This window comes from Priapulus caudatus, unplaced genomic scaffold, assembly GCF_000485595.1.
Source record: "Priapulus caudatus unplaced genomic scaffold, Priapulus_caudatus-5.0.1 Scaffold1, whole genome shotgun sequence".
Classification (NCBI taxonomy): domain Eukaryota; kingdom Metazoa; phylum Priapulida; class Priapulimorpha; order Priapulimorphida; family Priapulidae; genus Priapulus; species Priapulus caudatus.
In genome coordinates, this window is record NW_014577062.1 from 1,133,606 (window position 1) to 1,150,207 (window position 16,602).

Consider the following 16,602-nt stretch of genomic DNA (forward strand, 5'->3'; position numbering starts at 1 on the left):
CTTTCGTCTTACCATCTGGTGACGGTGTTGTTGAAAACATCAAGTCAATTTCAGGTTTAGTCGCAGGACTTCCAGGTTTAACATCTGGAGATTTTGTGGTTTTACCATGTGGAGATTTCGTTGTTTTACCATCTGGAGATTTCGTTGTTTTACCATCTGTGGGTTCTTTCGTCTTACCATCTGGTGACGGTGTTGTTGTAAACATCAAGTCAATTTTAGGTTTAGTCGCAGGACTTCCAGGTTTAACATCTGGAGATTTTGTTGTCTTACCATCTGGAGATTTCGTTGTTTCACCATCTGTGGGTTCTTTCGTCTTACCATCTGGTGACGGTGTTGTTGAAAACATCAAGTCAATTTTAGGTTTAGTCGCAGGACTTCCAGGTTTAACATCAGGAGATTTTGTTGTTTTACCATCTGGAGATTTCGTTGTTTTACCATCTGTGGGTCCTTTCGTCTTACCATCTGGGGACGGTGTTGTTGTAAACATCAAGTCAATTTTTGGTTTAGTCGCAGGACTTCCAGGTTTAACATCAGGAGATTTTGTTGTTTTACCATCTGGAGATTTCGTTGTTTCACCATCTGGAGATTTCGTTGTTTCACCATCTGTGGGTCCTTTCGTCTTACCATCTGGGGACGGTGTTGTTGTAAACATCAAGTCAATTTTGGGTTTAGTCGCAGGACTTTGGGGTTTGACATTTGGGTCCTCTGGTAGTATGATTGTCGGAGGTGCTTCTGTTATTTGAATCGTAGATATCGGCGGAAATGTCAGCTTTGGGTCCGGCGTGCTTCGTGTACTCTCGGGTGATATTAATGAATCTACATCCGGTCTTTCAGAAGAAGGACTTGTCGTTTTCATAATGACACGATCATCAGTGGCTGGTGATCCCCGTGTCGTTATCGCAGATGTAATAGCGAGGGGCGTAGTCGGTGATGTAGTCGTACGTATAATCGATTCAATGAGGGTGGAGTTTATCAGTACAGAGTAGATATCGAATGGAACCTCGATACCCTCAATAATAATGCTCGTCTGAGGAATGTACAGGTCGCAGCCAAGGTCATGTAGTGGTACATCCAAGATGCTAACACCTGCAGCAGTGAATGATACATATAAGTGTGTGATTACTATATATATATATAATATTATATTTATCTGGTATATATATCACAGGGGCATAAGTAATCGGAGTGCGGTGTTGTTGGTGTTGTTGATGACTAATGTTTGTTGACGCCCTCTGCTGCTACGTTATTAGGGTCCAGTCATTTACTTATCTGCAGCAATTGATCGCAAGCAATTAAATTTCGAATAAAATTGTATAACGATAGGCGGCGATAATCCGTAATTTGGCACGATGTTCTAACGTATGTAATAACGAATGTTGGTTTTATTTCAGTTAAATTTGGATAGATCAAAGTTTCTCGAGAACAACTTCCGAATTTTAAAATTCGAAGCGCAAAAGACGTTACGAAAGTTGAGACAACCTGTCAACAAAGATAGGTGTGTGTTCTGTGATTACCGACATGATGGATAATATAATGTCAACAAATGAATACGGTTGTTACGAACTAAAAAAATGCATAGTTTAATTCGACTCATAAAATGCATTTGAACAACTTTCTTAGTATTTTTTAAACTTAATTACGTGTGATGAATAAAATTATGATCATAATTCTGTGATAATCTGCATCACTACCTATGAAACCATACGAATAATTGTTTGAACGCATGGAAAGCTTTCAATTAAGCGAAACCGAATACAACTGAAGGGCAGTGTTTGCAGTTGCATATAGCTACGGGTAATTGACATAACCACGTTCAACTGCACAAACGTGTACAAATCGGTACAGTTGTTTGCAATTGCGTGCAACTGTTTACAACTACATAGAACTGTTTAGAATTCGGCTTAACCGTTACAGGTGGACAACGCCACCGGCTCAGGTAAATGCATTCTACAGTCCGAACAAGAACGACATTGGTAAGTTTTCATAGACATAATTATAATTAAATCATTATAATGAACTGGTTATCTCGCGCACATGCACTATGACGTACATCATAATTCTATGAACAAAGCATTTAGCATTGATATTTAACCCATCTTTAGACGTTACACGGCCAAGAGTAACGTCAAAACAGCATAAAAGCGAATAAGCTACAATATGTATCTTCGACAAGAAATTTTCACCGGCAGTCTGCAATATCTAGGCACCATTCTATCTGTTATGTATATATATATATATATATATATATATATATATATGACAAATGTTTACCATTACAAACGTTTACAATTGCACTGGCTTATAAAGAATGTGCATACGCATTCAACACACCATGGTTTGCACCTCCCTACTTTATATTTAACGAAGCCACGGTGTTGCCAGGATTGTTCTTCATCATAGTTATATACACTATGTACACAGGCTAACCTTGAATTGTCGAGAATTCATTTACGCGCACGCCATTACGTATAAAACCAGTAATAAACTAGTGGGCATAAACACGTTCGTCGTTGTCCTAACCGATTCAGGTTTGACATTAATTTACGACTACATTGTCTACTGTTACATAGCTGCAAAATCTAATACTAGTATACGCATTTTACTCTAGTTTAACCTACACAATTCGGCGAGATCAGGGTTTATTCTAAGAAAAATTTCTAACCATACAAACGATTGTAATAGTACTGTGAGGCAAGCGATCCAGGGTCACCGGAGGCGTGGAAACCTATAGGGTCCGATCTTCACTGCACAAAATTTGAATCTACATTTAACATACTACATTATAAATAGTACATTTTTTTATTCAGCTGCACGTTAAAATAAATCCTAGCTATGATAATTCAAAACGTTACAGTCAAACATATAATCAGATTGAGAAAAGGAAATGGGAACTATTGAGTTTGCAGTACTGCTATAGAAGAACTATTTAAACACGGTCTCAAATTATTGGGTAATATACAAAGAACATGAGTAGTGCCAGCACATCGTCGATATTTAGATAATATTCGTTAGCAAAAGGTCCAGCTCTTTCTCACTGATAAAATGCTATAATAAACCTTACCGCTAAAAAGGCGTTATGATCCAAGAAGACCAGTTACCTGGTTCTTCGCTAATGCATATATCACACACCCTCCGCCGCTGAGCGCAGCGGCTGAGAATGCTATCCTCATCACCTTGTACTCGGCCGCGATTGTCGACGCGCGGATGCAGTCCCTGTCGTCGGGCTTGGCCAGGTGAGATGTCTGATCTTTCGCCAGTGCTATCACACAGATGACGTACTTTGTGCCCGGTGTGAGATGATCGGCAACGTAGTAGCGAGCTTGCGCGCTCAGCTCATAACTCTCCACGACTTTCTTGCTTACCTCCTCCATCTCGTAAACCTTGAAGCCCCTTATATGATCTGCTATGGCCGTCTTCACAGACCAGCCAACTGTTATGTAGTCCTGCTGACAGTCCATCTCGTAGAGGTTTATATATCCTTTAAAGTCAGGGGTGGGTGTTGGGGGCCATGTCTTCTGTGGGAAAGCGGTTGGTGTTACTGAAGAGCCCGGGCCGTCTGTTGGACGCGTTGTTTTACCACCTGGTCCTGGTGATGATTCTGGTGTCGGAACTGTCAATTCAGTTTTAGGTTTAGTCACAGGACTTTGAGGCTTAACACCAGGAGACGCCGTCGTTTTACCACCTGGTCCTGGTGATGGTACTGGTGTCGGAACTCTCGAATCAGTTTTGGGTTTAGTTACAAGGTCATCAGGCTTGACATCTGGGGGTGACTTTGTTTTACCATCTGTGGGTCCTTTCGTCTTACCATCTGGTGACGGTGTTGTTGAAAACATCAAGTCAATTTTAGGTTTAGTCGCAGGACTTCCACGTGTGTGTATGTGTGTGCGCGCGTGTGTGTATGTGTGTGTGTGTGTGTGTGTGTGTGTGTGTGTGTGTGTGTGTGTGTGTGTGTGCGTACGTGTGTGTATGTGTGTGCGTGCGTGTGTATGTTTACTTCAGCTTGTAGGTTAGTGTGAATGTTAGGTTATACTTCAATAAATCTGCGTCGTGGAGCAAACGTAGTAAATAATACACAATGCGTGATCTGTGCAGCATTACTAAACCCTTACCTCTAAGTAAAGGAGGATCATAACATGTAGCTTTCCACAGAGGGTTGCGAATTACATTGCAATCTTGCCATGTGTCTGGGTTACCTATTCAATGATGGGATGGTAAAATCCGTCATCGCAGTGTAAATGCAAATACGCAATATTGTACATCTACAATTCTTTTGTATATTGGAAACTGATTGTAGTATTTATTAGTGGAAATCTCGCAAGTTGAATAATTGACTAAAACTGCACGTATAACATAATATCAAGAGCCCATTACCCCCATTATTCCATGGGAACCCCCATTATCCCATTATTCCATTAACCCCCATTAAGGGGTTAATGGGCTCTTGATAATATAAATGTCAATAACGATAAAGATATCGCGCCGAAACTTTTGCCGCCATTTAAAAACAGATTTACGTAAGCAGTTTTGATGTTTTGACTTACCGTATCTGCGAAGATACGTCTCCATCCAAGCGCGCAGCGGGTAGATTTTACAGTTACAGTTCCACGGGTTGTCGTGTAAGTGAAGCTCAAGCAGGTTGGCATAGCGAATGCCGTTGAACAGGGCCGGGTCAATCGTCGCGAAGTTGTTCCGGGAAAGGTCGATTATTATTTGACCTCTCACGTCGTGGAACGTATTAAGCGGAAGTGATGCAACCTGTCAATTTTAATACATCCTTGGTCACACTACCGCGTAATGTCCTAACGTACAAATTGGTTTGCCATAAATGCCATTCGTGTAAAGAAAAAGGTGTATTTTATACAGCGATAGCTGAGAAAGGTATATTAGTAATAATTCGACGATTTTTTTAAATAATGAGTCAGCAGAAAGTCAGTATAGACGCCTGCAGTGGTCGCACCAACTCCCCAAATCAAGCGAACAGCTAATCACAACCTTACATTTATATTAGCGCTGCTGAAAGTGAAGCTCTTTAACCTCGCGTAAGCTCAACTAGTCAAGCGAACGACTGACTACTCACAATATCGTCATACTTACGCTAGTGCCGCTGAGAGTGAAGCGCTTTATGCGAGCACCACCTCCGCGCGCGGACTCGTGGTGAGACGTCTGCGCCCACCAGTATGGAATCATGGCCGCCTTGGAGACAGTCTCCACCTTTGTCCCCGTTATGTGCAGGGTGGTGAGCCGCGGGCTCAGCCTCTCGCAGGCGGGCGTCCTCAGCCTGTCGACGCTGATTTCAAGAGACAACGACTCGAGGTAGCGCAACTGGCACACGTTGCTTATGACGTTCTGGTTGAGCTGGGATATGCCGAGCATCTCGTAGACGTAGAGGTTGGTCAGTGGCAGCAGGCAGTCTTGATCAAAGCGCTGCATCGAGCCGAGGTTGTTCAGTCGCAGCACCTCTAGCTTGGACAAGCCCTGGAAGCTGCCGGGTAAGATCTCGACGATGGGGTTACCCGATAAGTCGAGTTCTCTTAAATTGGGCGTCTTCGACCACAGGTACGTTGGAACCTCAGTGAATTTATTGTGCGCCAGATTGAGGGACAGGAGTCCATCGTGGACGACGTCGTCGGGAATCGACGTGAGCATGTTGTGTGAGAGGTCGAGCACGGTGACCCCGTTCGCGGCAAGGTTAAGACTCGGCAGAGTTGTGAGTCCAAGGCCCCCCAGGTACAGTTCTCCTACCTGTGCTCCCTCTAGGAAATCTGGCGCTAGGGTCAAACTCAGGGCAGGATTTTCCGACAGGTTGAGGACATCAAGTTTTAGTCCCGCAAACGATTTCGCAGCAATTTCTCGGATCGCGTTGTTCGATATGTTAAGGACTCTTAGATTGGGACTGCCCGCGAAATCCCCTGCATTTATTCTAGTGATGCCGTTGTGCGATAAATCGAGAACTGACAGCGCCTGCAGCATTTCTAGCGCACCTACGGGCACGGCGCTGAATGCGTTGTTATCTAAATATAACTTAAACTGATCAGTCGACACGTTCGCCGCCATGTCGATTCCAAGCAAAGCCGAAGGATTGAGCGTCTCGAATTTGTTATAGCTGAGCTTCAGCGTACGTACTTTTCCGGTGGTGAGAAACAGTCGGCCGGGAAGTTCGCTCAGCTTATTGTGAGAGAAGTCTACGTACTGCATATATCTAGAGTGAGCGAACACGGAGTAGTCAACCCTTGAGATCTGATTACACTGGGCCTCGAGCGTCACGAGACGCAGGCAGGAAAAGGAAAACGGCGGAATCTTAGCGATAAAGTTGTTGTTAATCTGTATGTGAGTTATCGTCGGATTCACTGCGCGAAACACCAGCGTCGGAATATCCCAGATCTCGTTATGCGCTAGACTGATGAACTCGACTTTGATTAGGCCGAGAAAGACATCCTCCGGGATGTACTTGATTCTGTTGAAGCTGAGATCTAAGGAGCGCAGGCGTTGCATGAACGAGTAGTGACCGACCTGTACCTCCTCGATTTCGTTGTGGCTTAGGTCGAGCGCCCCGAGCTGCGGTAGATAGCCAAAAGTTTCATCCGTCACTTTACTGATTTTGTTTCTCGCGAGATTGAGATTATCTAGCGAGTTGGACACCCAAAAGAAGAACGTCGGCTTGATGAGACGAATGCCGTTATCCTGGAAGTTGATGGAACGCAGCCGCTTAAACCGGAATGGGAACGTGTGGTTCAGGTTCACTATGTAGTTGCGTGCCAGGTTAAGCGACTCGAGGTTCTGCAGAAACTGCAACGACCTGAAGGGCACCGACGTCAGCGCGTTTCCGGCCAGATTCAGTCGCTTCAGTGTCTTGCCCATCGCGTAGAACGTCTTCTTGTCGATCTTGTCGACGGCGTTGTTGGCGACGCTCAGATCCTGCAGGCTGTGCAGCTTGTAGAGACCCAGGTCATTCGTCAGGTTGCGCAGTCGGTTGTTGTCTACCCTGAGCGACTTCAGCGACGAGAAGTACTGCAGCGACTTGCCGGCGCGTCGCAGCTGGTTGCCGCGCAGGTCGAGCGTCTCCAGCCGGCCGCCGAACTGCCGGAAAGCTTCGTCGTCGAGCCGGTAGAGGTCGTTGTAGCTGAGGTTGAACGTGACGAGCCCGTCGAGCGCCGACACGGAGTCGTGCGCCAGCTCGCGCAGGTGGTTGCGCGCCACGCTCAGCGTGTCCAGGTGGCGCAGTCCGCGCAGCGACGCCGTCGGAAACACCGCGAGCTGATTCTCGTCGAGCGCCAAGCCTTCGAGGTCGCTGCCGAACGTCGCCGCGCCGACGTCGCGGATCTGGCTTCCGGAGAGACTGATGCGTCGCGCATGCGTCGTGATCGTCGTCTGATCGACGTGCTCCACGTCGCCGTACTGTATGTGCAGCGGCAGCCGCGTCTCGGGCAGGCCGCGCAGGGCGTCGGCGACGTCGTAGATGTTACCCTCGCAGAGAAGTACGGAGCTGCCGCAGCTGCAGGGCGGCGACTGTATGCGGCCGCCGTCGCATGTCGCCTCGAGCGCGTCGCTGCGGCCGCCGCACAGCGCGAGGCACAGTGTGAGGAGAAAAATGCAGGCTCCTTTCATCTTCTTACTGCAAACAAAGCGAAAAGAGAAAAAAAGAGGAGCGGAATTAACGCGACAGAAAAGACGGACGAACGACGGGGGCGGTATTGTCGCGAAACAATGCGAACGAGATCGACACGCTCTGTGAATTAGCAGTTTAATGCTAATTGCGTCTGAACAAAGCATGCAAGAATGCTCACGTATGCGCGTATCCATACGCCCACACGCCAACATGCCACACCACACCACATGTTTTGGCAAATATGCACTTACGCACGAATGCACACATCCACCTACTTACTCACGTATGCACGAACACATGCACGCACGCATGCACGTATCCACCTACTCACTCACGTATGCACGAACACATGGACGCACGCATGCACACATCCACCTACTCACTCACGTATGTACGAACACATGCACGCACGCATGCACGTATCCACCTACTCACTCACGTATGTACGAACACATGGACGCACGCACGCACGTATCCACCTACTCACTCACGTATGCACGAACACCTGACGCACGCACGCACACAAAAGCACTTGAAACGTTTCAATAAAATATAATTCTAACTAAATACGAAATCTATTTACTACCAAATTCTTAATGTTTCTATACTCTCTTTCACCTATTATTGCTATTGCCGACAGTTTCCTGTCAATTCCGTCCAAATCCTACGTGCAACCATATACGCTGCCGGCGACATTGCTCTCGCGGCTCCACTGTTGCACGCTTACACTAATATATATAGTAGTGTACACACTAGTAGCTATATACTATATATATTAGTGTAAGCGTGCAACAGTGGAGCCGCGAGAGCAATGGCGCTGGCAGCGTATATTGTTGCACGTAGGATTTGACAGGAAACTGTCGGCAATAATAGGTGAAAGAGAGTATAGAAACATTAAGAATTTGGTAGTAAATAGATTTCGTATTTAGTTAGCATTATATTTTACTGAAACGCTTCAAGTGCCTGTGCACGCACGCATCCCCCTACTCAGTCTCGTATGTACACAGACGCGGGCCCATGCACCCACTCACGTTCTTGCGCGCGCTCCTACGCACAAGATGACCAAAACAATAAAAAGAAATATGATTATGAAGTAATGAACAGCTTAAATTAACTACGAGCCCAAACATCCTACCACAGCTCCTCAGTATAGCTTACATTGTTCATACGTCTACTCTGCCATCGGTCCCGAACTGAAATAATACTATCTGCAGCAGGGGCGTAAATCTCGGAAGGAGGGGGGATGCATCCCCCCCCGCTCTTGAAGAAGGCGGGGGGGGGATGGCGTGTACAAATATCCCCCCTGAGATTAAAAAAAGAAAAGAAAAAAAAAAGAATAGCCAAAAAGTATGATTGCAAACATACAAAAACACGTGAAATTGTGAGAAATTGCAATTCTTACCTGTGTTTTAATACATGTATTATTACTATAGTAACCTAACTGTGTCCGCTCTCTGAAAAGTCATGAAAAGTGTTTTGAATCTTAACTTGTAGTGTTGAGTCTAGGGTTGAGATAGTGTCATCAGACATGAGAATATGGCCCACAGTATGCCTCAGATTGCAGGAAAATAGCTTAAATATTTCAAAAATTTCTGGGGGGCATGCCCCCAGACTCCCTACCACTGGCATGCATACGGCACGCGGGCCTGCCTGCGGCAGCCACGGTTAATTTCGCCCCCGGCTATCGCCGATCATCTTCCCACTCCTCGGTACGGATTTACGCCCCTGATCTGCAGGCACTACGGCCAGGTTATATAAATCCAGCCGTTTACACTGATGACTTATGACGTACGATTATTTCTATCGCTTGTAATCTCACTAGTGCTGTTACAACACGCAGAGTATTTAATATTCCTTGCCTGTGCAGGGTACCGTGTGCGTGACTTTTACGGAGAGCAGCTGCGTGTAATATAATATATATTACATATTTCATATGGCGAATCTTTTAACGTAGTTAGACAATATCGACAATAGCCTTGGTCCACGGCATTCCACGCGTTTTGTATCGCGCAGGTTGGAATTAATGTCGACGTTTTGTACAGAGTGCCAATCCGTGGAATAGCGGGCCAAGTTTATTGCCGTCCAACAATGCAGTTCTTGAACAATTTATTATCGATGCGCTAATCTACACCATCTGCACGCACACGTCATCGCTTCGTCTGCTAGCAAATTGATTATTCCACCTTGCTCTCCACACGCAAATCAATGTCAGCGTGTGACGGACAGGTGCTCCGAGAAGCTATTAAGCAATTAATAAATTTCACCGCAGTCTTCAAGTTTTAAATACCTGTCTAAACATCAACCGGTTAACTCGAGACAGGCATTACAAGGACGGCTATCGTTGGTCCGTCACGTTCGCACGGACTAGGCATGTCACATCGCTGCCTGAGCGAGTAAACACACGCGTTGCTGCTAATCATGCCTTACTACATGCGCGCCGATTCCAAGGTTTCGTAGTAACAGCATTGAATTAACGTGATTTTTAACAATAGTAAAATGAATGCATTTCTCATGTTAATACGAACCCCAGCTATACATGACTCGGTTCAATAACACGCGGCGACTAAACCCCTACTTTGATGCAAATGAAAGGCGGTCGAACAGAGAATGTGGGTTTCCCTTGTTGACTGTCGCAGCGACGATATATCCATCGAGTTAGAGACACGTCGAGGTTAAATAGCCATTTTAGAGGCACAATGTTTAGGTTTCGGTGTTCTGGCAATTATACACTAGTAGTATATCCAGCGTAGTATCATTACATTTACTTCATAGACTCTGAGCAGTTTATTAACGGATCGTTAATTACGCGTACTGCTGTTCAGACGAACAGACTGTACGCGTACAGTGCGACACATTCATATGAATACGATCGGATGGTCCAAGAAATAGTAGCGCACATTGTAATGGAAGAATCGCGAAGAAATCAGTTTTAATCGTTTAAAAGAAAGCTTTACGATATTACATCATTCATGATAGATATATGATTACATCATACTATGTTAGTGCCGCCACGGAAGCTGCTCAGCTAAATCTGTGATCGTTGCGAGGGGAACAACATATAACCAAGAGCAGATAAAGCTTCTTTATCTGCTCTTGATATAACTGCTCTCCCGGGTGCACACAACCCCCCGCTATGCACAACCTCTCGTCTCACTGTCAACGAGCGCGGGCGGGCGGACTCCCGATGATGGAATTGATTAACTTGTCGTTAACTACCGCACAGATATGGTTCCCGTCAAATTTAGCACGCCGCGCCTATTATCTCCGACAATCACCCTTTGGCCGCAGAAGTGTCGCAGCGCCGGTAGCGGCCCTCCCCCCTTCTTGACGTCGCTAAGTGTTGGCTGTCGATCTGTCGCCGTGATATTGATGCCCGCGCCGAGTCTTCCGGCTGTGTGTCAGTGCACGCTGCGATGTGATTGATCAGCGGTGTGCTCGCTGTATTAAGGCCGACTTCTACCCAAGGCTTCGGCACAATGCCGTAGAAATGTCATCTCCTATGCGTCGTCGCAAAAACGCGCGCGCGCGTGCGTGTGTTTGTCGCGTAGAGAAAGATCGAGACGGCTGCGTGGCTGCATGCCAGTTAAAGGAATAATAGGTCCATTGATTATGCAATGTTGACGAATGCTAGAGTAACTGGCACCTTGTGTAGTTAATAAGTACATTACCTTATAGCCAAACGCGTATTAGTTTGTCCAATATCACTGCTGGTTACATTACAAACAAGACTTGAAATCGGTTGTTGATATGTATCAACGTATCATTTACGTGCCGTAAATGTCATCCAGGAGTCAAGCGATGACGTAGACATTTGTGCGGCCCCTATGTTTTGGACGCCAGATGAAACGGAGGTGTCAGCGGTGTAACCACGGCCACGGACTAAACATGGAAATAGAGTAAAACACACGTACTAATCACGGACGCACGTGGACAGCCCTGACAAAAAGTTTCTTATCACGAGCGTCCATGTTTACGAAATCACTGATGATAGCATTGCGTACGGCCGAGCATGCGTGCGAAAATGTTCGGTGCACTATAAATCTGTATCACACCCGCTTCGCCGGCAGCGGTTTGAAACTGTAAACAACTGATTTTTGGACTGCGGATTTCAATTAGACATTTCTTAGTAACCAGCAGTGATATTGGACAAACTAATACGCGTTTGGCTATAAGGGAATATACTTATTAACTACACAAGGTGCCAGTTACTCTAGCATTCGTCAACATTGCATAATCTGAATCAATGGACCTATTATTCCTTTCTCTGCCTATGAAATGATCGTTAGTAACGCAGCAACGTGTGTGTGTGTGTGTGTGTGTGTGTGTGTGGGTGTGTGTGTGTGTGTGTGTGTGCGTGTGTATGTTCGTACGTGCGCGCATGTGTGTACGTGTGTAAGTGCGTGCGCGTATACGCGTTCCCACGTATATTGTATTGCATAATATATGCCTATATGCGTATATGCGTATATAACTGCCTATATAAAACGATCGTTAACAGCGCAACAATATGTGCGTGTGAGTGTGTGCATGCGTACGTGTATATGTGTGCGTGCTCGAGTGCGTACGCACACACAGCTAGGCGCGCATACATTGTTTATGCGTATAGGATATATGTGGGTGGGCACCATATATCAACCACCGGCACCTATTACTCGTTATGCTTTGCACCGGGAGGAACAAGTGAATATAGGAAATTTCTGTAGTGCGATGAGTGAACAAAACAGTAATAGATCAACTTTGGAGATTTTTTATATTATCAAAATTCATAACCCGTAAATTTCTATAAATAATCTATCTATGTATAGGATTACGATGAGAATACGGGTAGTGATCTAAGACTTGTTTTAAAGGTCAGAAGTAAGGGAATAGATTGCCGAGTAAATAAATTTATATCGTTAAATACCTGTGAAGTTTGGCTGGTGAAGCGTACGCAGCAATGCAAATAGATATAGCCTTTCAATAGCAGGTACTGAAAACTAGCTTAATTAGACAGTCATATAGATGTGGGGGTACCTGAGTGAGAGCGTACGCTGCATGCGTGTGTTTGTGCGTGGGCGCGCGCGTGCGTGCGTTTGTATGCGCATGTGTTCCTGCGTACGTGCGAGCGTGCGTGCATGTCTACGAGCGTGTAAACCCCGATTGTTTAACGCGGGAATGAGAGCACAAAGAGTGAAAGCTAGTCTATTCTGCTACAGTAATGCGACCAGATGTGAGTAGTAGTCGGCGGTGGGGGGGAGGGGGGTAAGTTAGACATCGCGCTCGTCCTATATACTCGTTATCACTGTTAGAAAACAAGTGGCGTCCTCGTCAGAGGCCATTGTTGCCTCCGTCATAAACCTCGTCGTACACGTGAGAAATAGCGCGTTCAGTGTAGTAACGCACCCGACGCGTGAAATTAAAACTGCTGACCATTCGCGAAGCCGCGAGTATATCGCCTAGCTTGGCCGCGCGCGCGCGCGTGTTTGCAGTTACGCGCCATAACGACGCGGCCTTCGTCGTTCTTAGATTGACGGCGCGATATCGTAACGAACTGCGAGAAATCGCGGCGGGAGAGCTCGCCGGTGCTTGGCGGGCGCGTAGCCGACAGGTTAAGACCTTCGCCGCCACGCTCGAGCTGACGATGTGTGTGAGTTGAAGATTTACTAGTCTGTGATTATCGCGAATTATCTTTCGGTCGCGCTTGTCCCGCTACGCGCTGCCGGCGTGTGTGTGTGTGTGTGTGTGTGTGTGTGTGTGTGTGTGTGTGTGTGTGTGTGTGCGTGTGCCTACGACAGCCGCGGTGTCGTGTCGCAAGAGACGTTACTGTGAGCAAACTGGGCCAAACTCGCGCGCTAGCCCCCGCGGCTATGTCGCCTACCGATGGTAATCATTACGAATTTGATAAAAAGCGCTTTCGTTAAAAAGTTTTTCGGAATTTCCAAGGTTTTACTGAAATACTAAAAGCGCATGCTGGGCTCATTTCGATTTTGCAATTGAGTGTTGATACAGCAATGAAAAGACGCGTCGGGGTTTAGTGCAACAAGCGTTTCAGGGGGAGCGTGGTGGGTAAGCGTGCCACGAGCGAATTCGATTATATCTGTTGAATAGTTAAGAGCGAATAGAAATTGGGTGTTGAGAAAATAGTTCGAAAATTCACCGAGTGCAAATGCTAAGTGGCACTCTGCCCAATGTCGACCACGCGTGTCCGCTATGGTCGCTAGCTTATAATAAGCCATCTAACCGTCCGATAATCATATCAGCAACTGTTTAAGAAGTAGCAGATCTCCAACTATTGGATGAAAAATGGCGGCCGATAACATTGGATACGAACTAATACATGCTCGATGGTTACAAAAGATAACGAATATATGAGCATTGAACGTAATCGCAATGTCGTAAATCGCTCTCGAATGTCTCGAACGCGAGTGATTTTGTCACTATGTGCATATATGACGTCATCTAGTACGTACTTGGTAATGACAAGCGATTACGCACATGCAGGCAATAAACGTGTTTGTGAATGAAGCATAAGGGCAAAGTATTAAATTATTTATTAAAACTAATAAAGCATTAGGGCTTGAATGTGAGTGATTCCATTAATAAAATTAAAACAATGCATTTACCTAACGCATATACACAAATACAGGCGAATTTCTGCGCTATACTCGAGAATATTAACGCTCGTCGTTCTGTGCATGAAAAGTATGTAGTTAGAATAGCAGACGTTAAAACACTTACCCAGTGTTAATTAACACGTAGGGAGGGTTGGATACGCGGCGTGATGAACAGGCCACGTCTCTGTGATGTCAACTTTCCACACAAACGCCACCGCGGTTACAGCAACATGTCTCCGAGATTGCTAGTCTTATAGTTGCCACGGATGTTCACTGCAAACTTTTACTAGCTCTATAGTAGAGTCGTGTTACCAGCGGAGACTGCGTGCGTGAGACGTACGTAGCGGGCGTACCGACGGCAACTGATGTCACTAACAGCCGTCAGAGAATCTCATGAGATGTCATAATCGGCGGCGTATTATACCGTCGATCGTAATATGCAAATAAGATCCGACTCCGGTAAAAAAAAGCACAAACCGTTTCTTCTAATTACCGAATTCCGATTTCGGTCACGATTTTCACACGATGTCCACGTGGGGCTTTATGGGAAGTTGCATCTCATATAAAACCCACTTACGTGGGCGCGCAATAAAATACGTCTTTGCATCCTAGTAACGGGTTAAACGGATTGACATCGCGCCACTGATCTCCGCCCGTCGGGCCTAGCGGTGAAGCCGCGCGCGCACACACACACGCACGCACGTACACAGTAATACACTACTGGCCCGTTGGCGTCGTTTGTTTTCTCCTTCATCAATGTCCGCGCGAGACTATAGCGCGACTCGACTCGAGTGAGCCATGCGCTTCGGATTGTTTGGCGTTGGCCGCCGCGTCCGGAGGGTACCCGCTCTAGCTGGCCGTTCTCGACAGAGCGCGTCGGGGTACGACGATAGAGAAACGAGCGCGAGTGTGTGTGTGTGTGTGTGCGCGAGAGAGAGAGAGAGAGAGTGAGAGGAGAAAGAGGCGTCCATGCCGGAGGGTATGGAACAGTGTTAAGAGCGCTCGTAGAGTGATTATGGCAGATCCCTGGCATCTAATTATCGGCGCCATGCGCTTGCTCATCTAATGTAAGTCAAGGTCGCCAGCGAGCGACAGTTTCTTCTGCGAATCGAGACGAAATTCGCGCGCGGCAGGAGACATTTGTTAGAGCGCGCGCGGGGGGAACGAAGGTGGCTTGTTTACTGTCGGGCAGATCTCGTCGTTTCTTTTATTGGTTTCTCGCTCATCGCTTTATGACATTCAATAATTCGGGCGTAGCGCGTCTGACGAGATCGGCAACATCAATGTGTCGTAAAGTTATATTTCGGTAGTTTAAACTAAGCGATGAGTGGGTTTCACCTTGTTTCAAGTTCGGTTTTACACGATATTTTTCGCCGCTAGTCGTTAGTTGATTGTCTAGCGTGACTTAGCGACACACCTGCGGGAGATGAGTTTACGTGCCATATGCTATTTCGCGGCGCCAGTTTCGTGCGCGTCCGGTCTAGGAGAAAGGTTCTTTTTAAGAAAACCGTTCTTATTTTAGACAAACCGTTTTAACAACGTATACGTGTTTACGGCATTGATCAATGAAGCTAAGTCGACGTATTTTCGCAATCAGGACGGCTACGCCCTAAATCCCATAAAATTAACAAGTATGCACGCTGAATACGATGTCGATATCTATAATATTTTTTGGGGTGAAACAATATTCAAAGATCGCGGATGCTCAGAATCTGTTTTGTTCGGGAAATCTTCCGTCATACGATTAACTCATAGCAAACGTTTTCGGCCGTCCGGGTGATAAGAAAACGTGAAAAGGGTAATACGATATTGTCTAACGTATGTTTTAATATAAAGTTCGTTAAACAATACGGCTAATCTGCTCATGTTACAAATCCGCAATGATGTTTATAATGGTTTAATAATAGATGTACATAGGTAGTAGTTACATGCAGGTGTACAATGAGAATAACAAGATGTAATAACTACTACTGTCCCCGTCTCTCCCTCCTTCTCTCTCCTTCTCTCTCCCCCTCTCTCTCTCTCTCTCTCCCTCTCTCTCTCTCTTTCTCTCCCTCCCTCTCTCTCCCTCTCTCTCTCTCTCTCTCTCTCTCTCTCTCTCTCTCTCTCTCCCTCTCTCTCTCTTTCTCTCTTTCTCTCCCTCTCTTTCTCTCTCTCTCTCTCTCTCCCTCTCTCTCCCCCTTCTCTCTCTCTCTCTTCCACCTTACACACTCTCTCTTTCTCTTCCTTTCTCTTTCATCACTTCACTCTTTCTCCTTCCCTCCCCCACCTCGCTCTCACGCTCGTTCTCTCCCTCTTTTTCTTTTATTTCGCACAGGGTTGCTCTGTCTACGCTCTCGCGAGCGCTCTTATCTCCCTATCCTTCTCTCTCCGCCTTTTCTCACTTTTCATTTCCCCCTTTCT

General features: G+C 46.1%; 1 protein-coding gene across 1 annotated transcript in view; it reads left to right on the plus strand.

The window, feature by feature from the left end:
• LOC106813486 (neprilysin-2-like) overlaps nucleotides 1-16,602 on the plus strand; it is a 39,023-nt gene that overhangs the window by 12,535 nt on the left and 9,886 nt on the right. Inside the window, exons 14-15 of the mRNA XM_014817666.1 lie at nucleotides 1,392-1,495; nucleotides 1,915-1,973. Of these exons, the coding sequence (XP_014673152.1) occupies nucleotides 1,392-1,495; nucleotides 1,915-1,973 (163 nt within the window). The remainder of the gene's footprint in view (nucleotides 1-1,391; nucleotides 1,496-1,914; nucleotides 1,974-16,602) is intronic.